Raw genomic sequence first — 22,008 nt, forward strand, 5'->3', positions numbered from 1 at the left:
GGTTGCCGGGAATTGAACTCAGGACTTTTGGAAGAGCAGGCAATGCTCTTAACCACTGAGCCATCTCTCCAGCCCCGAGTCAAAGTTCTTGAACTGTGGATCTAACCCCAACCTGGACCACAGGATTTGCTGTGTACTTAGAGACAGGGTTCTTTGTACTTTTTTTTTTTTTAAAGAAAAATTTACTTAGATTGATTTTTCAATGAACAATGAATTGATTTTTCAATTGAACAATAGTTTAATATAATGTCAGTTTTTAATGGGAAAACCTTTGGTTCCACTGACACTTGGGAATGCTACAGAGAGCTACTATTTTGCCCAGGAAGTAAAGATAGGAAGGGAAAGCACAGCTTTCTAGAAGCATGGCAGCATAAACGACAGGTCCAGAAGACACAGCTTTTCTACTGAACATGGCAAGCACATTTCTTAGCTGGTAACAGAAAAGAGAAATAAGGAACAAGACGTAAGGACACCAAATGGTGCACTGTAGGCACTGTAACAACAGTGGACAAAAGGGTTTTAAGAAGAGCTGTAGAAAAGGGAACTGGGGGGCAGAGGTGACACACACCCTTTATCTAAACTACCTCTGAAGTCTCCATAAGGAGGATGGGGCCCCACGATGGCTCCTCTCTGACTACGATAACACCACTGAGCTAAAAACACCTAAGAACTGCCTTTGAACTACAAACTGCTCAGAATAATCTGAGGTGGCTAGCTGAGTCATGACTCAGCTTAACAGACTACTCTAGCCAGGACTCGAGACACACCCTACATTTTCCCATTATGCAAAGACTGGACAAAAAAATAATACAGCTACCTCTCCCAGGACTTGACAATTAACCCACATTTTTCTTTTCAGGATCCCCTAAAGATACCATTGCCCCCAGACAGTAGGAAGTAAATTTAAGAACATGATGTCCACATACTCCCAAGAGGTGGGGTAGGTGGTTTTTGGTCATTCAATGGATTATAGGTATTTGTCATTGTTTAGGGAGGCTAGTTACAAGTTATTATTGGGGTAATGGTCAGAAAAAAGCTAAACAAAGAAAATTAGATTCAAGGCTCTTGCTTTGAAAAGAAAAAAGGGGGATATGGATATGACTGGATAAAAGGGTAGATTAAGACAAAAAGGTAGATTGTCGAATCTACTTTAAAAAAAAAGAAACTCCTAGTTTATAACCCATTCAATGATGCAATGCAAAATTTCTAGTCCTTGAAAATTATTATTACCAACTGTTCGAGGTAATAAAGAAATAAAGGTTTGTAGTTAATCACCTAGTACAATAGAACTTATAATTACATTAGGTATGTTTTCAAGGACAAACAAAGATATATTTTAGATAGACAGGTCATCTTCAAACACTTAAGAGATCTACAGAATAAGGCATTTAAGATATTTTAATAACCTAGGTTCTTTTTTATGACAATGAGACATCTGCTCCTGGCAGCACCAGCCTACTTCAGAGAAGATAATGGGTACCAAAGAAATTCCATTTGGAGTTTGATGTGGGAGTGTCATAGCAATCTGTTGATTTCATTGGTTAATCAATAAAGAAACTGCTTGGCTTGATAGGTTAGAACATAGGTGGGTGGAGTAAACAGAACAGAATGCTGGGAAGAAGAGGAAAGTGAGCTCAGATGCCATACAGCTCCTCTCCAGGGCAGACGCGATGAAGCTCCAACCCAGGATGGACGTAGGCTAGAATCTTCCTGGTAAGCACACCTCGTGGTGCTACACACATTAATAGAAATGGGCCAAGCAGTATTTATATGAATACAGTTTGTGTGTTGTTATTTTGGGGCATAAGCTAGCCAGGTGGCCGGGAGCTGGGTGGCAGGAACGCAGCCCTGCAGCTCCTTCAACAGGAGTTTACTTTCTTTTGTGGTAAAAGTAAGTCACTGGGCAAGAAAATGTCCTTGCCCCAACTGCGGACAGTATGCTGTCCTAATTGGACAAGCAGGACACAAAAGAAAGTGACTGCCAAGCATTGTCAAGACAAGGTGAGATAGCCCCCTCAGAATATCCTGTTTCACAGAAAAGTCTGTTGGATATTCTAGGCTGGTAGGCTGAAGACAGATGCCCCAACGTTGCAGAGGAACTTTGGATCCAGGCAGCCAGCTGTTTCTGTCATTACTCACATTTTTTCTTAAGTTGCTTGCTCACACTTCCTGCTTACTCGGCTAATATTATTTCTTTCTTGGATCTCCGAGGGAATTGAAGACTAGATAGTTATCATTTTCTTTGTTTACCAGATGTAGAAACCAAGTTATGATAAAAAGTAAATGGGTACAAGACTTTGGACTCAGCAAAGATAGGATACTGAATACTTTCTCTGAATTTGTCAAGTGCAAATGGATTAGATGTATTGCCTATATATATATATATATATATATATATATATATATATATTCTATATAGTTACTGTACTTACTGTATAGTTTTTCTTTTATGTTTTAATAAATAAAGCTTGCCTAAAGATCAGAAGGGCAAAGCTAAGCCACTAGAGGTCAAGCAGTGATGGCACACACCTTTAAACCCAGGATTTGGGAGACAGCAGCAGATGGATCTCTGTTATTACAAGACTAACCTGGGCTACACAAAATCAATGCAGAAATAAATACAGCTGGTGGTGGCCTACACCTTTAATCCTAGTTCTAGGAAGTCATGCCTTTAGAGGTAGAAAGTAGATATTTCTGAGTTCAAGGCCAGCCAGAGACGCACAGGGAAACTGTCTCGCAAAACAACAAAACAAAAAGACCAACAAAAAAAGGGGAGGGGGAGAGAAGGGAACCACTATTTTACTCAAATGTTCTTTAGACTCTTTCTCTAGATTATATGTTTATGCAAAAAATGTTTTAAACACGTTTCTCAAAGATGTACTCAAAGTTATAGTATAACATAAAGCATTTCTTCTGTTAAGACTATTATTAACCTCAACTTTCAATTTCCTTAAAGTTAGTGCATTAGTTTTCCAAACATAATAACCTGACATCTTTTTTATAGCTACAAATCAAATAGGCATTACTTTTTCAATGGGTTTATAGGTTAAATGCTACTTCATGAAGATGGTATGCACATCACACCTAGACAAGCCCCATGAAGAATTATTTCTAAACACATCAAAAGGGGCTATGAGATCTCCCACAACTCCCAGGGAACCAAATCCTTGATCTCAGAGATCTAGCTTCCAGAGCTGCAAGTAACCATTTTCTATTTATTTAGGTCTTCCTCCCTGGCCTTCAAGCCCTTGACTTCTTCCGGTCTTAGCTCCAATGTCAAAAAGCATCCACCTTGGTCACTGCATTTATGCCATACCTAACAACCACACTCATGTTTACTCTGTCTGCGTCTATTGGGTGCCCATCTCTACAACTATAATTTGCCCCAAGGATGAAGTAAGTCCTTGTGTGTCTTCCTCAGGAGCACCCATCATGTAAGGAGTTTACTCTGTTGGAAAAACATGGGCATTTGGCTAAAATTAACTTGAAACACATAAGCTTGAACCTGTGTATCCACACCCGTGGGGAGGAACTCCAGTCAACAGTTGTAAAGTGTTTAATTTCTAAATTAATTTTAAAATTCACATTGGTCACATGGCTTCCTTATGTTCTTATAGGCAACATTTCACGGAGCAGCGTACAACTATCTGGGCCCCCTGAAAAACTAGGACACGTGATGTTCTAGCACAGAGTTGCCTCGGTCGAGAGTTCATTCATTGACCTCCGATAAAGCAGAAACGTGCCGCCGGCGATGTCACACAGCCTTATTTTGTGGTAATATCTCCAAGCATTGAAATAAAGACTTTGGGCTTTGGAGTGTGGCCGTTTGGGTTCAAAGCTCTCTTAGATACCTCCCCTGAAGTTACCCAACCCACTGAGAGCTCGGATTTCCCCCTCATGAGTAAAACCTAATGAAGTATCGACCTGCTCCTCAGAGCTGTTAAGTGCGACCTCACTATCATCCTGTTTGTGTTTAAAAAGAATCTGTGATGTCTTCACTTGATAGCAAACTGTGACCCACAGATACTAAAGGTTTCCACCCTGAGTTCACAGACAGCCTCTGAGAGAACAGAAGCCCTTACCATACAGAGATGCATGTATTTTCCTGGGACTGGCCTCTAAAGCACTCAGCAGGTTTTCCAGAAGAAATTAAACATCTGTGTAATTTAAACAATTGTTTTTTCCCCCAAGCTTGAAAAAAACAAACACCAACCAACCAACCAAACAAAATACCAGGCATTTCTCTAGCAATGACTACAGGCCAAGGAAGGAGACTTGTAGAAAGGACTGCTTAAAACTACATTTTAGTTTTGCTGGCTCCCAAGAACCAATTTTCCACATGACTGTGGCGGACAAAACTTTGTTAGGCCCGCCTTTCATGTCCTATATAATCCACATATCCCGTGTGGGTCAGCCTGAGACTTGTTCCCCAACACTAGACTATGTACGGCTTTTAGAAGTCCCTCTTGTGACTCGGTAGCTCCTTGCTGGCAGGAGAACCTGCTTGCTGTTGCATTAACTGCAGTGGTAGCCACTTGTGGTCAGGGGATTTTCTAACTAGGCTGCTTTCTATGCAGCAGCTGACGCCACTAACCCTGTTTAGGGAACAAGGGTATGAGCACAAGAGATATTCGGGTTAGTTCAGGGACCGAGACCTCCTCCCTGAAAAATAACTGCTACTGGACAAGGCTTCGTCATGAAGAAAACATCTGATTTATCTGATAATCGGAAGAAAGAAAATTAACAAAGAAAATACTGGAGCTTCTGTGTCAGACAACTGATCCATTTTCCACACACAAGTGAGGAAAGAGATCCTTGATCTCCTAAATATTTATAATCCAAGCTTGGTTCAGAGCCGTCTCAGTAAATAAAGGGACTGCTATATTCTGAGTCTACGGGCACCTATCTCACACCTACATCAGTACCTATTTCTGGACTTTAAGTTTAAATTCTCCTGTGGTAGTAATATTAAACAACAACAACAAAACTTAAAAAATATTACCTTGCGAGAAGTACACAATCAACGTTCTTTATCTTCCCCAGAATTAAGGCGTCGGACGGCTTCGTGCAATAAAAAATAAACAGCCACAGTTTAGTATTTTTAAACCATGTATAATCAGTTCGTTAAACCACAACAAACTGGTGGAAATCTAGCGTTTGAAGATACAGTTTAGGGAAGGAGTTTAGGATTTACTCATCACCATTATCACCCAGAAGTAGCGACCGAGCTCTCCGCCAGCATGGACTCCGCAAGTGTTCCGGGACCCTCTGATGGGGGACCGATCAAACGGACACATGTCAGGGGGTATTTGGAAGGTTTCGGAAATTTATGAGTCAAAAGCTGAAAGGAGAGGAGAGGGCTGTGGGGCACCAAGAGCTGAGTGATGGAACCACCTGCTTATGGTAACCAGGCTTCAAGATGACCACGGGGATGAGGTGAAATCACAGGGAAAACCCCAGAGCGAACATTATTAAGGAAGCCCGAGAGGCTAAGGGTGAGGTGGGAAAGGACTTGGAAAACCCCAGGTCAGGCTAAGAACTTAGCTGAAAAGGAGGCTTGGGCAGGGATGCAAGTTCTTCTCAGAGGGACAAACGCCAGCCAGTGTTTGGAAGAGGCAATGTGGGGTTACGAATGTAGATAACTCACCCAGCCCGGGCCGAAAAATAAGAGCCTTCCCTAGAATCCATGTTTTCCCAATCCTAACATGTGTCCCTGATCCCAGGACTCATCCGGGTCAGAAAATGTCACCTCATACAGAGTCCTTATGCTACCAGCCACTAGCCTGGGCTAAGTCACCATGATGTGACCAGGGCTCTAAATTACACACATATTTGAATTTAAAATGATCATCTTGACTTCTAGCAATGCAAACCCGAGATGCCGTCCGGTGTGTGCGAAAGCCGTGTCATCAAAACAGCAGCCTCGGGCACCCTTCTGGTCAACTCAGCAAGTGAACCCCACGGCAGCACCGCTGGCCCTCTGCCTGGGCCAGTCTTTAGGTTTGTCCACACAAAACCAACTGTTCTTGACAAAAAAAAAAAAAAAAAAAAAACCAAAAAAAAAACCAAACAAACAAAAAAACAAACCAAGAGAGTAACAAGCCATGCCAAAGCCAACACTTGGTCGGCTGGACACTGACCTTGCCAAATGGAGTATCCACATATTTTTCAGTCCTTCCTTCTAAAATTTCTGGATCATCCAAGCCTGTTCCACCAATTATTCCAATCTAAGGGAGAAAAGAGAAGGAAAGTAGGTTGTCATATCTGCTTCATTTTAAGGAACTATATTTAGCCATATTCACAGGCCCTTTTCCACTCCTACCAAACCCCAAAAGAAAGCAGTTCTGAAAATGACTGACGAACAGTAAACATTTAAAAGCCCTCTACTAAAGAGAAATAAAGAATCAAAACAGAAAACCTCAAGCAAAACAACAAAACCTGATGGTCTTCTAGATTTGAGAAATAGCCAGACTTAGGCCTCTATTCTCAACCGCGTCATACTTACTCCCAACTGAATTACCAATAAAGTTGCTTTTAGGTTAGAAATTGAGCCCAAACGTTGTTGGGGAAAGTTCTTTCTGACCAAGGTTGTTTCTTTACCACATTTACTAATGTGTAAAGAAAGCGTGATACAAAAACTTAGGTCTGCTTATTTGGTAATGGTTCCTTTTTACTACACCACCATATAAATAAAAGAATACGTTTTCTTTCTGTGCCACCACGGTGGCAGAACGGGGAGGGAATGCGGGCAAGAGGTGAGCGACATGACAAGCCCTCGCTCGTGTGTGTCCTTACCGAGTCAGACTGCCGTTCATGTGCACACGTACACAGCAGACAGTAGCTCACACACTGCCTAGTTCAGATGTGCACAAAAATAAGTGATTCAAAGCAGTTATAATTAAGGTCAAGCATTATTTCAGTTTCCTGATGATCTAGAAACCCACGCTCTTAGAAAAAACAGAGAAAGTTAATTAAAAGTTGATCTAGGATTGAAGAGATGGTAGAACAATTAAGAGGGTTCCCAGCAACCACATGGTGGCTCACAACCGTCTGCAACTCCAGCTCCAGGAGACCCGACACCTTCTTTTGACCTCTGAGGACATATGTGGTATACAGACACACGTGCAGGCAAAACACCAATGCACATAAAGATAAATTAAAAAAAAAACTGAGTTGATCTAATCTGAAGTCTGGGAAACAAACAGGAACAAATACAAAGACAAACAGTAAAGTCTTCACATAAAAAAAAAAATCAAGTAACATGGGGATGGAGAGATGGCTCAGAGGTTAAGAGCACCGGCTGCTCTTCCCGAGTTCAATTACAAGCAGTAACATGTGGCTCACAACCATCTGTAATGAGATCTGGTGCCCTCTTCTGGTGTGCAGGCACAATACTGCATACATAATAAACACACAAACATTTTTTTTTTTTAAAAAAACCTAAACATTATCATTAGGAAGTTTTTCCTGTGTGGACCCCCATAGGAACTAGGATTTAAACAGGTCAATGGCTGGGTATAATGTGGGGCTTTAGGAGAAACCTCATGGAAAACAACCCCAGCACTTCATGAAATGAAAAGGTACAAACATATTGTCACCAAGTCAAATTTCTATAAAGTAAAACAGAACCTTCTAACTCCAGAAAAGAAAGTTCCAAAATAAAGAATTTGTGAGATTTTGCTATATAAAAGCAGGCCGACTTTCACTTCCTGGTAGCTAAGACAGTTGACATTGGTGCCACCTTGTGGTACATTACTGAAATTACAACAGGTTTTGTATTTCACATCAACTAAACACTATAGGTAAAAAAAATTAACTGATAACATTGGTATTTCAAATCAACAACATTTATTTGTTCAATACACTTAAGTTACTTAAATTCTTCAGTTCAACACACACACACACACACACACACACTCACACACACACACTCAAATCATTATGCTTTACAAATCCCTAGCACTTCTGCTGGTGTGACCTCTCCACTTGATCTTTACATAGCTGGGCCAGCAGACTGTCCATCCCATGTCCTCCCATTGGCAAGAGAAAGAGCAGCATATGAAATGACCATCACTCGACTCTTCAGGAATTTAGCTACTTGACACACAAAGGAGGCTGGAAGGGAGGAGGACCCAAAGTTGATGGTTGTCTTCAGCTGTATAGGGAGTTTGTGGCCAGCCTGAGCTACACAACATGAAACGAAAACCAAACAAATAAAAACTTTCAGACCTTTTACTTAGGACCACTTTGCTCCATCCTTTCAAGATGCTCTGTGGGCCACAGCATCTGATTCTGAGGCAACACTGACCCTTCAGGCTTGAAGGTCAAACAGACCTCATTTTGCTGTGCAGTCCCCTCAGCATGAAGCCAGGCTAGCACGGCAGGAAAGCAGCAATCGAACAGGCTGCCTCCTGAAACTCATCCGCTTTCAGTGACCAGCCTGAACTGCAGTCCAAACCCACCCGGGTGCACGATGTCCTTGCGCTAGGTAGCTGGCAGCTCAGCCCTCAGCAAGGAGTGACAGGATCAGAACAAAAGCAAACGACCAAGAAGCTACAGCAATCTACAGACAAGCCCAGTCATTCAGCTGGCTCACACTGTTAATGGAAACCTACACCTCACAGGGAACCAGAGTGGACACTGAATACAACTGTGATGAGAACCTTGAGGTTCAATATGTGGCCAATGTCACCACCTGCTGGCCGTACAGGCAAAGTACACCTTGATGATGTCCCCAAATACAACTCAGGCTAGTGCCTTGTTTCATGGGCCTCTGGTTTTCACAGCCACTGTCTCAGCCAGGCCCCATGGTATCAGCCCCACTTTACAACGGATGGAAGAGAAGCACCACTGTTTTCCAACGTAAGCACTGTGTGCTAACTCCCAATATCTTCTGGGTTTTTCCAGGAGCTCAGTCTACAGAAAGAGCCACTGTCTCTGACACAAAGAAACAGGTTTCTTTGGTCAAGTCAAGCTTTGGCCCAAGGTGACAGAGAACACTATAAAATACACCACACAGACCCCCTGGATAGCCAGCTGAGCATCCAAGGCGGTGGTTCTCAACCTTCCTGATGCTGTGACCCTTAATACAGTTCCTCATGCTGTGGTAACCCTCAACCATATGATTATGTCCTTGCTGCTTCATAACTGTAGTTTTGCTACTACTCTGAATCATAATATGAATATCTGATATACAACCCCAGGGGTCATGACCCACAGGTTGAGAAGCACTGGTACAATCCCTCATCTGGGATTTCAGTCCTGCAGCTCTGGTTACCACCAACAAATATGCCAGGTGCTGCTGACTGAAGCCTTCACCACTGCGCCAAGCCGGCTATGTGTGTGGTCTTGTCCAACCCCATAGGACCCAGGAAGTCCAGATTCATGGGGACAAAGAGGTCAAATGTCTGTACAAAACCTGCAAAACGAACCAAAGAGATCACGTCATGGGTAGCTCTACCTCTGGGCCAAATTGTACCCCAGTCCAAATTTATATGCAGACGTTGTGATGCTCGGTGCTTCGGTGAGTGTATTTGTTAAAGACTCTACAATGCTGACGGGATGACTAGAACTTCTGGATTGTAAAGTGTTTATCTAATTATTCTTTATCAATAAAAAAATCGGGAGTCAGATATTGGGGTAAGAACCTGAATGATCAAAGAAGCTGTGGAGAAGCTACCAGTGACCTCCTACCTCCTTTGTGCCTTCCTCAAAAAGGGCCCAGATCCCTCTAAGCCCTGCCTCATTCTTCAGTCCTCCGGAACATCTATGGTTTTTTGGCCAGCTAGTGGCTAGCTCTGCCCTCTGACTCAAAACCAACTTTATCGTCAGAATGCAATCAAAACATCGTGCAGCTGTAAAGAGCTGGAATGTTGCAGATCTGAAGTTAAATTTCAGCCCACACCTTTGGTTCTCTTGCTCACCTGTGTCTTACCCGATACCCTAGCTACCAGCAGGAGAGGCCTTCTGGAATCTATTCATTCAGCAGACCACTATGTTCTACCAGTTCGAAGCTAAAAGCGTCAGACAGACTCTGAGAGACTTCCTGCTCTGCTGTGAGCGGTCGAATCTGAGCTCCCACCAAACGATTCTAAAAATGCCTTGATTTATGTTTTCATTTTATTCTATAATAAAATAAACTTCACAAAACCATTTATACATTTTCTTTGGGGCAACTTGAACCCATGTACTTAGGACACAGCTCAGCTTACTTCAAATATCTTATATTTTCCTTAAGGATTTTTTTATGTCAAAATAAGTGGAAAACGTGGCCATCCAAAATCCATGGAGGGTTACCACAGAAAAAACCCAACGCTCTTGGCACATTATCTACGACAAGTAGCCTCCAGTACTTGGTACTGAGGTAGTGCCCATGGCTCAGGCTTTCCTGCCTGCCGAGCTCCGCTGAGGCCATCCTAGGAACCTAATGCTGGTTTTAGAGTCAGAGAAGCAAGGATGGCCTGGACCATCAGAACAACCTTGGCTTTAATGTCCCAAGCCTCTAGACACCCTGACGATACACATTTCCCTCTGAAATCAACTACTAGTTTCTGAGGAGCCTTTTCCTCAAAACTCACTCTTCTCACCGCGAGTCTCCTTTGCTTGTGGAACCAGGGCAGGACATGGCCTAAGTTCCCCGCTACTCAGATGATGGTTATCAGTAGCCCCAAATGTCCAAAGTCAGGTCCCAAACTGCGGGGGATCAGATCAATAGGCAAGCCATACACTGTATTCAAGCTTGCGGGTTGTTTCTAGTGTGTGGCTCTGCTTAAAACACAAATTACTAAAATGTGAGCCAGCTGAGGGTGGCCGGTTTTAAAATGACCCCTTTGCTACTTGGCCGGCTTTCTGTCAGTGGGAGACAAACATGTGAGAAAACCCAACCTTGAGGAGAAGTTTTCTTTGGCTCTAAGTTTTAGTCTGTGGTCAGCTGGCCCCACAGCTGAGCCCGTGGTGAGGCGGAGTATTTAGGTGCAGGGGACAGATTCGAGCTGCCCAAACCATGGCAGCAAGGAAGCAAAATGGGAAGATCTGTAGTTCCAATGCCCGCGGTAGCAGCATGCCTTCCATGAGTTAACTTCCAGAACGAGGTCGACCTCCTCCTATGCCTTCCATCTCCATAACAGGCTGTAACCTTTATCATGAGGCTTCAAGAGAGATATTTAGGATCCAAACTCTAAGAGCCTTGCCCCCCATGCTTACACCGCAGCCCTCAGAACCGATAAACATTATTCCATATAAATAAATCAAGATGAGAGGGGAGACTACCCTGGACTATCTGGATGGGTCCTAAATGGACGGCAGAGGGTTCCAATAACAGGAAGTCAAGAGGAAGGTCATGTGATGAGGAGATTGTGACTGGAGGTCTAGTAGACAAGTATGATAGCGTCTCTAGAAGCTACAGAGCCGATGAGTCCTTCCTACCTGAGATCCTGCAAGAGGAGCCAGCCCTACGGACTTTTTGATCTAAGACTCACTATGGACTTGTGCCCCTAGAACTATGAGAACAATTCATTGTCGTTGGAAGGCACTCAGCTCGAACTAATTCTCCTTGCAGCCACAGAGAAGGAACACAATGAGAAGGAACCACCTCCACACTTTCCAAAGTTCCCTGATGTCAGTGCTGTCAGCCAGGGAACGTCCAATCTCCTGGGCTAGTTAGCCCCAGATTGCTGGGCCACAAATTTACAGTTCAGCAGGACTGGACCAAAGCCCAGGACTCTGCATTTCTGACAAGGTGTCAGATGAAGCAGATACCCTGCATGGCTCTGAAAACCACTGAGGTTGCCGTGCGGTGGTGGCGCACACCTTTAATCCCAGCACTCGGGAGGCAGAGGCAGGTGGATCTCCGTGAGGTTGAGACCAGCCTGGTCTTCAAGAGCTAGTTCCAGGACAAGCTCCAAAGCTACAGAGAAACCCCGTCTCGAAACAAAACAAAACAAAAAAGAAAGAAAAAGAAAAGGGGGAACAAAAGGAGAAAACTACCGAGGTACAGATTAGAATACAGTTAAAGCCACAGCCTAGGATCTGGGGACCATCACATTCAAATACCTACTAGTCTGCTTTCTCAGCTCTTCCTATGTGGGTCATAATTACCTTATGGAACCAGTATAGAAGTCAAATGTACTATGGCATCCTAACAATTCCTGCTCCCTACTCTACCAAGACCAGCAAAGCACACCAGAAGTAACTTCCTCAAGGCAACTCAGGCTCCCTATTTCCCTGCTTTTCTTTGCAGACAGGTACACCAGGCAGACTCTCAGGCAGTGCCCAGGAGGCTTTAACCAAATATGAACTACCTTTCCTGGGGGCATCTGAAGAGCATGCAATGGTTGCCACAGTGACGGCAAGGACACAGCATTGGCACTTTGTGGGGAGGGGGTGAGGATGTATTCTGTGTGCTGCAGAGCTTAGGACAGAACTGTGCCACCCACGCTCGGGACGGCTCAAAGGAGAGGTTTAACGGCCATCTTCCAACCTAGGACACTTGACTTGGTATCACTGTCTGAAGCCCACTAGTGATCTCCAGGGGGGGGGGCATATTCTCTCTCCACCCCTCCACTGCGATTAACGTTATTCCCTAATCTCCCGGAGTGGAACCTAGCCAGAGGCATTACAGATCACCAAAGCAGCTCTCCAGCCCCCCCCCCCCCCCCCACAAAGATCTGCTTTGCCTTCCGTACAGTCAAGCATTCCACCAGCACAGGGCTGAAGATGGACAATGTTCCCCTAAAGTCTTACACAAAGGCAGCTATTGTCTAGGGCGGCTTCACGGGGCATTAAGACATGGAGGGACCATTAAGACAGTCTCCATTATTTTCTACCCTCCCCAAACCTGGATGCCCCAGCAGCTACCCTGTCACCAGGGTAAAGAGGCCCCTCATAGCCCTTGCTTTAACCCTGATCAGAAAGGTCAGTAGGAGGAATATTGAAATTACTCTCCCTGCTTTTGTTTGATTCCTCAGCACCTTTGGGGCTGGAAGTCAGACACAGAAGCCACCCTCTCCCTCTTGCTATTCTCCCCACATTGCACCTCCATTCTGCCTGCAGAGCCTCGCCACTTCTATGGCTGCCAGCTGAGACTGGAGCAGAAGGGCCATGGCTCGTGGCCAGATGTAGTCCCTGGTCCAATACAGGCCATTCTGTACGAAGCAGCCAGGCAACCACTTCAAGATATAAACCAGATGCTACCACTCTCCTCAGAGTCCTTAAGTGGCTTCCACAGCATTTAGGATCAAATCTGAATTCTTCTTTTATTTTGGAAGAAGGTCTTACTAAGCAGCCAAGGTTGGGCGGGAACTCAGTATGCAGACCAGGCTGACTTCCAACTCAGAGATCTGCCTGTGCTGGCCTCTGCCTTGGGGTGCTGGGTTTAAAGGCAATTGTAAATCCAAATTCTTTATCATGGTTTAGATCCCGAAGGCCCACACCCAGAGAATCCTCATAATCACAAGAGCAGGGTTTCTATTTCGAGGCCACCATGCCGAGTTCTTCCTCAGACCTTCCCCAAGACCTGGCTAGCCACCACAACCTCAGGTTCTTTATCACCATTTCAACTACGGGCCTGTCTTCAGTGTGTTCAAGTTGCCATTATAATAATCAGACTTAGAAACTTCCATCTCACCATCTGCAGACCCTGAGGTCAATTCAGAGCCTGGGAGAACTCTATGGCAGAACCATGTGGTCCTAAAAGCTTGATGCCTTTCACAATGATGCTGCTGCTATCCGGGAAGCTCTATGATCATGACTTAATCGTCTCCAACCACCCCATCTCCTCAGACAACCATAGTAACGGCAGAGCTTAAACACCACGCCCTAAAGGCCGTTTTGGTCCTCTTCCATGACTCTTACTAGCTCCCTCCTATCAATCTCCCAGCCACAAGACAAGACACACTTAGAAACATTGTTTCACTCAAATATGCCTTCTTCTCAGGGCTTGGCAGGTTTTCAATGAAGTATTTGTGGGTAGGATTCTGCTAGTAGACAGCTAGGTTTCACAGAGGCACTGAACATTATACTACCCATACAAAACCAGCGGCTTTCCGTCTACACGCTCTAATCTCTTAAACCGAGGGTAATATTTCCATTTTACAAAAGAAGGTCCCAGGGCTGGCAATAATGATACAAGAACTGGCTGGGTGTGCGACACGCTCTTGTATTTAAACCTAGCAACTCTTAAAGTAGGTGTGATCAGCTCTAAGAGACCACACCGCTGACAGAGGGAGGTACTGGAATGGGAGGCTGGATCTCTTCAGCTCCCGTTTCTTTTTTTTGGCCCTCAACACAGATGTGAGAATACTCCTACGGCTGTACCTAATCCAACTGTTGCTTCTCGGTAACAGACGAAATGGCCCAGTGAGTCAGGCAGCACGCCACCAGCCAGGGACAAACGTGCCTCCTACACCCGCACTTGGAGAATGCTCAGCGGTTTTTGCGGAGGTGGCCTTTGTAGACACGCAGCCCATGCTCTCTGTTTCCTAAGGTAGAGTGCCCTCTTCACCCACACAGTAGAGCAACAAAGACAATGTTTCAAGTCTGAGAACTGTCTCACATCTACTTGATGAGAAGGTCAGATTTTGGGTCTGTTGTTAGCTAGGCCTGGTTTTGTTGTGGGATATTCGATCACACTGTGAACCCTGGGTTTGCCTTTGCATTAATTAAATAAAATTAACTTTGCATTAATTAAATAAAATCAACCTTGGGTTAGGAGGCAGAGCCAGCAACTAGCTGACAGAAAGTCAGAGGGAGTCCGGAAGATGGAGAAGTGCACAGGAAGTAGTAGGGAGGGACTTCGAGGCAGAACTGAAGGACACTATTTCAGAGATACTACCAAAGAGGGAAGGGCTCATTCTTCAACATCCCTGAGCCAGCAGGCTTTCATCCCAGCCTCTGAGTCCTCAGTCTTACTGATAAATAGAATGAAAGAGATTTAGTTAAAAACTACATTTGGTGGCAGCAGCAGGAGGCGGATCCGGCGGGTCATAAAAGTCCTGCTGGGGCGGGCCAGTGACGGCAGAGTCCCAGTTCCTGGCTAAACCTGCAGTAGATTCGGGTGCAGGCACTGTACCAGCAGACACTTGACCTTTCAGGGCCTCAGGTCCACATCTGTAAGAACACTATTACCAGATGATATGCAGAGAAAATCGTTTGTGTGGGGTGTTATGCACATGTTCGCGCGTGTCTGGTGTGAAAGTGCACGTACATGTATGTGTGTACGGAGGCCAGAGGTTGACATGGTGTCTCCCGCAGTTAACAGTAATCCATCTTTCAGGGAAGCAGGCATTCTCACTGAATTGGGATCTCATCAATTTGGCTAGGCCAGCCAGTATGCAAGTTCCAAGAGACTGCCCACGTCTGCCTCTCTAAGTGCCAGGACTGTAGACACTTGCCTCAGCAACCAGCCTTCTCACCTCGCCCCCATGTGGGTGCCGAGGATCCAAACTCATTCTCTCACAGTTGGTAGCAAGCTCCCCAGAGCACCTCACTCGCCGGCCTTAACATATGCTTTTTTAATAGGTTATTTTGCTCTGGATGCAGGCACCTCATGTTTTCTAGACGAGACGCTGCTTGAGCTATTTGTAGAATATGCTGCGGGCATCACGAATTCTCACCTGTTCCAGTCTCAAGGAGAGCAATCAGCAGGCATTTCTAGCACCATTTATATCTCTTAAGTTTTATTTCAAAAGCTTGCCAAGTTAAAAAAAAAACACACATCATTCAATATTTACATAGCTCTCTCTGCTCTTAAGTGTACCACATCCATTTTACAGGGAAACTGTGTGTCAGACAAAATACTAACCAGATTAAAGCGAATTCCTTCTGTTGAGATATGCTCGCCCTTGCATGGATAGTATCACCCTGACTGGGCTCAGTGAGTGAGAAGCACCGGCCATTCTGGCTTTACTCATATTGTGTGTCAGAGATGAAAAAAAAAAAAAATAAAAAATAAGAAAAGATACATACCCCGGTGAAGTTTCTTGGATTCTGTGCCAAGAAACCCCTTCCTCAGTCAAGGTCAAAAGATTACATCTGGCCCCTCCTAATACGGAGTTCAGGGAAAGGGGTAAAGCCTATGATACCTTTGGAAATAATTATCTGCACTCTTAATAATTCAACTATGCCCAATACAGACAGAATTCCAGCCTTCCCAGCCTCCACTGCAGTAAAATGCCCACTTCATAAATACGTGGTGGACTGTACCTTGCACAAGACCCTTTCTGCTTAGTTCCTGCTGTCAGGAAGCTTTCTATAAACGTACATAATCTTTTTCAAAATGGCAAAAGAGAAACAAAAAAAAGGTTGGCCAGTAAGTCTGAGCACAGCATCCTAATGCCTTCCTCTCTTCCTGGGTGGTTCACAGAGCCCTGCAAGCCCAGGTTGGCTGCATCCTAACTGCAGAGATTTGCTTCTTCCAAGAGAATCCAACAGCGCTGCGGGGAATCCAAGCGAAGCCTGGAAAAACCAGTGCACTTCCTGTGCCACCGGCCAGAAATTCCTAAAGTCACCAAGTTAGCTGAGTTATTGGCTAATAATAAACAGCCTAGGAAGGACTCAGCCTTTCCCACCAGTTTTCCTGTTCTCTGCAGTTCCACTTCAAATCTCTACTCTTCAGTCAGGATTTATTTAAAAGACCCAGGGGAGGCTCACAGCAACTCTCAGAACTCTCTTCTGGCCAGCGGTTCCCTGAATACAAGAATCCCTTGTGTAAAGCTCTCTGGGGGCCCGAGGCTACAGAAAATAGCTCGAACTCGCGTGGTGGCAAAGCAGTTTTAAAGACGGAGGCCTCCGGGGGGGGGGGGGAGCGGCCCTAACACGAGGTCTGCACTCCTTTTCAGTATTTAGGAAAGTCTTGGAGCACCCACAGCTCTGCGCTACCGGAGTAAAACAAAGCAAAGAGAAATCTAAGTTTGGAGCGGGGGTGGGGAGCCAGACGCGTGCAAAAGAGCAAGTGTACAGCTCTCCCACGTGGGACGAGTCAAGAGAGCGGAAGCGCAAATCCCGCAAGGCAGAAGGGACAAGAGCCGCAGCCGGGCCACGTGTCAGCTCCCGCCTGGAGCATCTCCAGAGGGGAGTGGTACTGAGGAAGGGTGGTAGCGGGGAGCAGCCCACCCATCGCCCCCCACCAGACCACCGGCTACCACCGTGGGGCCGGGATGCAGATGAGTCTAAAGGCTGGGGGGACACTGGAGTGCGCTGGGGGCGAATGCCGTGCCCCTGCGCCTCTCCGCCGCCGTGCGGGGGTTGGGGGTGTTCGGGTTGGGGGACACAGCCGGGAGGCGCGGCCGCTGCGGAGGGGCGAGAGGGAACCCGGCAGGGAGGGCCCGTCTGCAGCTCGTAGGGTGATCTCACCTTCACCGGCGCACAGGCGGCGCCCGAGGCCATGTCTGCACCAGGGGAGTCGTCTATGAGCGGGAACGCTGAACCGGGAGAAGACTGCAGACTCGGCGCCGCGCGGGAGTGAGCAGAGCTGGGGGCCCTGGGGCCCTGGCTCCTCCTCTTCCTCCCGGGGAGCGTGGGATTGGCTGCTCTCTTGGTACCCTCCTCCTCAAATCAGGTTCCCGCCTCCCGACCCTTTTGCAGACTTTTCGGGTTCTCCGCGCTTCTCTCTTATCTTGCCGCGTGCTGGCGGGTCCTTGATCAAGGTAGAAATGAAGCCACTTAGGACGTGCGTGGCGCTTTGTCTTTTAACTCTTTCATAAGAACTCCGTGAGGTGGCGCAGTACTTCAGCTCTGCACTGAATTGACTGCCTCGGTGACCTGGGCTGTAAAACCAGGCCCTGCGGCATTCCAGTCGGGCTTTTGGGTGGGCGAAGGGAAGCTGAAGGGTGCTAGCTGAGATTCCCGCCCCCTGCGCTCTGATTTACAAACTGGTTTATTCATCTTCAGTTTAGCGGGAGGCCTTTAAGGAGGCACGACTCTGCCCCAACACCAGGCAAGACGCATTCTTAATACTTCCTACAGCGCCTAGTGGTGCAGATTTGTAATCCCAGCAGCAGTGTGGCAAATTTAAGGTCTGGCTTGGCTACAGAGTGAGCTCAAGGCCACCCTGAGCTATATTAAGAGCCTATCTCAAAAAGTAAAAAAAAAAAAAAAGGGGGGGGGGACTTGGTATTTCGCATCCAAGGAGGCCCAAGCTTCAGCCCTCAGTCCAATAAAACAAACAAATAAAATCAAAACTTCCTATGCCAGGACAGCATACAATATAGCAGAATTCAGAATGATGCAATACTAGGAGGAACCACTCTCATCTCCACGACCTTGCCCTGGATACTCAGTTCAGAGGCCCATCCCTAAAATGATTCAGTATATACAGCCTTTGATGCAGTAAACTGCCCCAAACAAAGTGCTGGGAGGCAGCTGTCATTTTTTTTAAAAAAGATTTATTTTGTTATTTACTTATGTGTATGTGTGAGTGTGCACATACCTGCAGGTGTGTGTGTGGTGAGCCCGCCTGCAGAATCCAGTTTGCAGCTTGGAGTTCTAAGCGACTGTGAACCCCTTGATATGGATGCTGGCAACCGAATTTACCTCTGCAAGAGCTATGGGTGCTCCTAACTCCTGAACCATCTCTCCAGCTCTGGGTGACAGCTATCTCTTAAGGGTGGTCCCCTGAGATACAGAAATGCTACATATTACTCTGAGGTTGGGATGGGAGTCAAGGAGGGAAATTCCGTCTTCTTCCTTTCACCAGTGTTAAGTGAAGTTCTCAGAGAAAAAGTACCCGGTACATTACCTTCTACCAGGCTCAGAACTTCGGTGACTACGAAGAGTTGGAAAGTTGCAGGTTCGGAGCCAAATTATTCTGGGCTGTCTTGCTCCACTAAGTAGTATATATTGCCTAACTCTCTGTGTGCCTTACCATCCTGTGACTAGTGGGTAAATCTTTTGGGGATGTACCTAGCTAGTCCTCCAATCATCTCCAAAGCTAAGAATCACCAGTTAGCATATGCAGACTTCCCTGCTTCACAACTCACCTACGGGTTCTCACAAATGCATTCAAAGTATCTTCCTGTATGATTTTCTTTGTTCTGCCCCTATGAAAACTCAGCGAAACTGTTACTGTCCTGGAACATGATACTTGGGTTGAACTAAATCTGTATTCCCTGTCATGGCCACTCATGCTTGAATCTAAAATAAATTCTCATGCACTCTTTGAGGTGAGAGCAATTCCACTCAGAGTATCTCATCTTCTGTGAGTGCAGATGCTGCCTGAAGCTATGTAGATCCTTGGACCAACTCTGGACCTGGTGATCGGTCTGGCTAATCCTAACTGCTACTGGCAGGAGAAATCATGGGTTGGGTACTCATACTTTTTCAATTGCTTTTTGAGCTGATGTTGCTCCTTGCTGACAGGTTGTGTTCCTGCCACTGCCATCTGAGTGTTGGAGGGCAATGAGGGATCATGGAAAGACTGGGGAGCCATGGGAGGCATGGTACACCTGAGGGAGATGGGTAATATTGGAAACCTGGGTGCACTGTGGAGCCTGGGGACATTTGGAGACCTGACTGCATGAAGGAGTGTGCGGGGAGCACAGGGGGTATCTGGAGGCCCTGAGAGGGCTGCTTGCATTGGAGAGTTCAAGAAGTTGGTAGAGTCTTGCATCTTGGTCCAGTTCTGTTCTCTGTGGACAGGAACTTTTATTCTTAGGATTAAAAAAAAAATGTTTGGAGCCCGAAAAACAACACATGCAGGATAACCAAACTACTAAATCAAATGACATAACGTTACAATGACTTTAGAGGTATGGCCAGGTGGAAACGTTAAGAGGAATCCAAGATGGTGATGCTGGTTAATACACGTATTCAAATCAGGCCGAGAGAGAGATTATTTGTCTCAAGTTGAGATAAATGAAAAAGTCACTACAAAGTATGTGAAATAGAGCTTCCTAACTGATAAAACTCTGGAAAGACCCTATGCCTCCATGTGTGACATGGATGAAATCACTCATTTAGTGCCCAGGTGCTGTGTCCTCTCTAAAATCTCCATACAACCAGATAGTGACTGAGGACCGTTGACTGAGGAAATTTGGTTCCCATTACAAATGAATCTCTACGCTAAGATAATCATGGGATTACCATCAGTCTAGTTTGGTTCAGCTCTGATTTGTTCCCAGTAGAAATAAATGAACATACTTAAAAATCCGAATATCTCTAAAATATTTTTATTAATTCTTTGATAATTCCACACAGTGTGTTTTGATCATGTTCACGTCTCCCCAGCTCCTGCCAGGCCTACTTCCGCCTCCCAACCCCACAACTTCATGCTATCTCTTTTATTCCTTAGCTATCACCTCCAGCTTGTGCTGCCTATATAATTCTGGGCGTGAGGCCACCCACTGGAGCGTACTCAACCTGCCAGGAACCATACCCTTAAAGAAAACTGACTGTCTCCCCCAGAAGCTATTAGCTATCCCTAGATACTCAGGTGTCAGTGGGGGATCATAACACCCTCCTTGCTCCATGCTCGGATGTGGACTGGCTTGATCACATCCATGCAGGCCGTATGCAGCCAGCCACAGCTGCTGTGAGCTCATGACTGCAGTGGTCCTGTCATTGTCCAGGAGACATTGCTTTGCTCTGGTCCTTCCTGACCTCTGGCTGTTCTAATCCTTCCTTTCCCTCTTCTGTGATAGTCCCTGGGCCTTGGGGAGAGGATTTAATATAGGCGTCCCGTTAGTAACTAAGTGCTCTCCTGACACTCGTCCTCTGTGCTTTGACCAGTTGCAAGTTTCCATGTTCACCAACATTCACTGCACAAAGACTCCTTACAAGGTCTTAGAGGACAATTAAGAGGACAGTTTGAATCTATGTTCAGGTAGCAGAAAGTAATTGGTTCTCCCCTGGGGCCTGTGAGCTTTCCCAAACATGGGTTCTTGGCAGTATTTACAGATTCATGAATGTATTTCCTCCTGTGGAGTGGGCTTTACATTCTACCTGAAAGTAGTTGGTTATCACCATAACACTACGCCACCATTGCCCTCATGGGCATGATTTGTCATCAGTCATTCTTACATTTCACAGGGTTCACAGCTGAGTGAGACTGTTGATGACGACCTCCCGCCCCCCCCCCCCCCAACAACTTACATCGAACCTGGTCCTATGAAAGCGAGCTGGCAGGGGGAAAGTTTCCTGATCACCAACAGCTTGATTTCTCCATGTCCTTCATGTGGAGTCTTCAGCAATAGGGTCCTAGGATCAAGTTCTGGTGAGCAATCCAAAGCAATGACCATAGTTTATATTGTTTTGGGGGGTCACTGGGACACCTCTGAGAAACAACTCAAGGGGAGGTATCCTACACCTGGCATTGAGAGTTTTATTTGGCAACCCATGGTTCCTGGATGAGCATAACCCCTTATGTAGGTAACTAATTAAACTCTTTATATGAACATATATGTATATATATATATATATGTGTGTGTGTGTGTGTGTGTGTTTAGGCTTACACATGACTTTTTCAAACATTCTCAGTGTTATTATCCCTCCTCTGTCCCCTTCTTTGCCCTACGCTCTCATCCCTCCACGTAAGTATCCCTCCCCAGTATTCCTCTTTTCCCAGTTACATCACCTATGCTCTACTTTGCCCACTCCCTTAAGATCTTTCTTTTCCTTCCCCACCAATGATCTCGTTCTTGTTTCCTGGATAATACATATACTCCAAATGCAACATACAAATCTAAGGATTCTATAATAAGATCCACTCATGAGTGAGAATATGTGATGTTTGTATTTCTGGATTTGTGTCATATCATCCAAGGCTCAGATGTTTTTTTCTCATCTACAGTCAGTGCCACAGTTCTAGTTATCCTGTTGGTCACTCTGTGTTCCTGGAGTCACTCAGTGCTCCCAGGGTTTGCTCTACTCCTGTGGAGTTTGCTGTCTCAAGCCTGCTCTGGTCTAGGCTGCTGGCTCAGACCTGTTTCTTTAAATGTCCCTGGTCTGGATCTGCTCCTGCGGAGGTCCCTGGCTTGGGGTTGGTCCCGAAAAGGTCTCTAGCTCTGATCTTCTCCT

At 45.7% G+C, this 22,008-nt stretch overlaps 1 protein-coding gene across 1 annotated transcript in view; it reads right to left on the reverse strand.

Moving 5' to 3' along the window:
• LOC121448345 (methylthioadenosine phosphorylase) overlaps positions 1-17,489 on the reverse strand; it is a 41,654-nt gene extending 24,165 nt beyond the window's left edge. Inside the window, exons 1-3 of the mRNA XM_041652294.1 lie at positions 17,350-17,489; positions 6,141-6,227; positions 5,003-5,061 (exon numbers count right to left, since the gene is read on the reverse strand). Of these exons, the coding sequence (XP_041508228.1) occupies positions 5,003-5,061; positions 6,141-6,227; positions 17,350-17,382 (179 nt within the window). The 5' untranslated portion in view covers positions 17,383-17,489. The remainder of the gene's footprint in view (positions 1-5,002; positions 5,062-6,140; positions 6,228-17,349) is intronic.
• Positions 17,490-22,008: the final 4,519 nt, after the last annotated feature.

The sequence above is a fragment of the Microtus oregoni genome, unplaced genomic scaffold (genome assembly GCF_018167655.1).
Source record: "Microtus oregoni isolate MIOR12 unplaced genomic scaffold, Mior012 000005F_ref0000423, whole genome shotgun sequence".
NCBI classification, from domain to species: Eukaryota; Metazoa; Chordata; class Mammalia; order Rodentia; family Cricetidae; genus Microtus; species Microtus oregoni.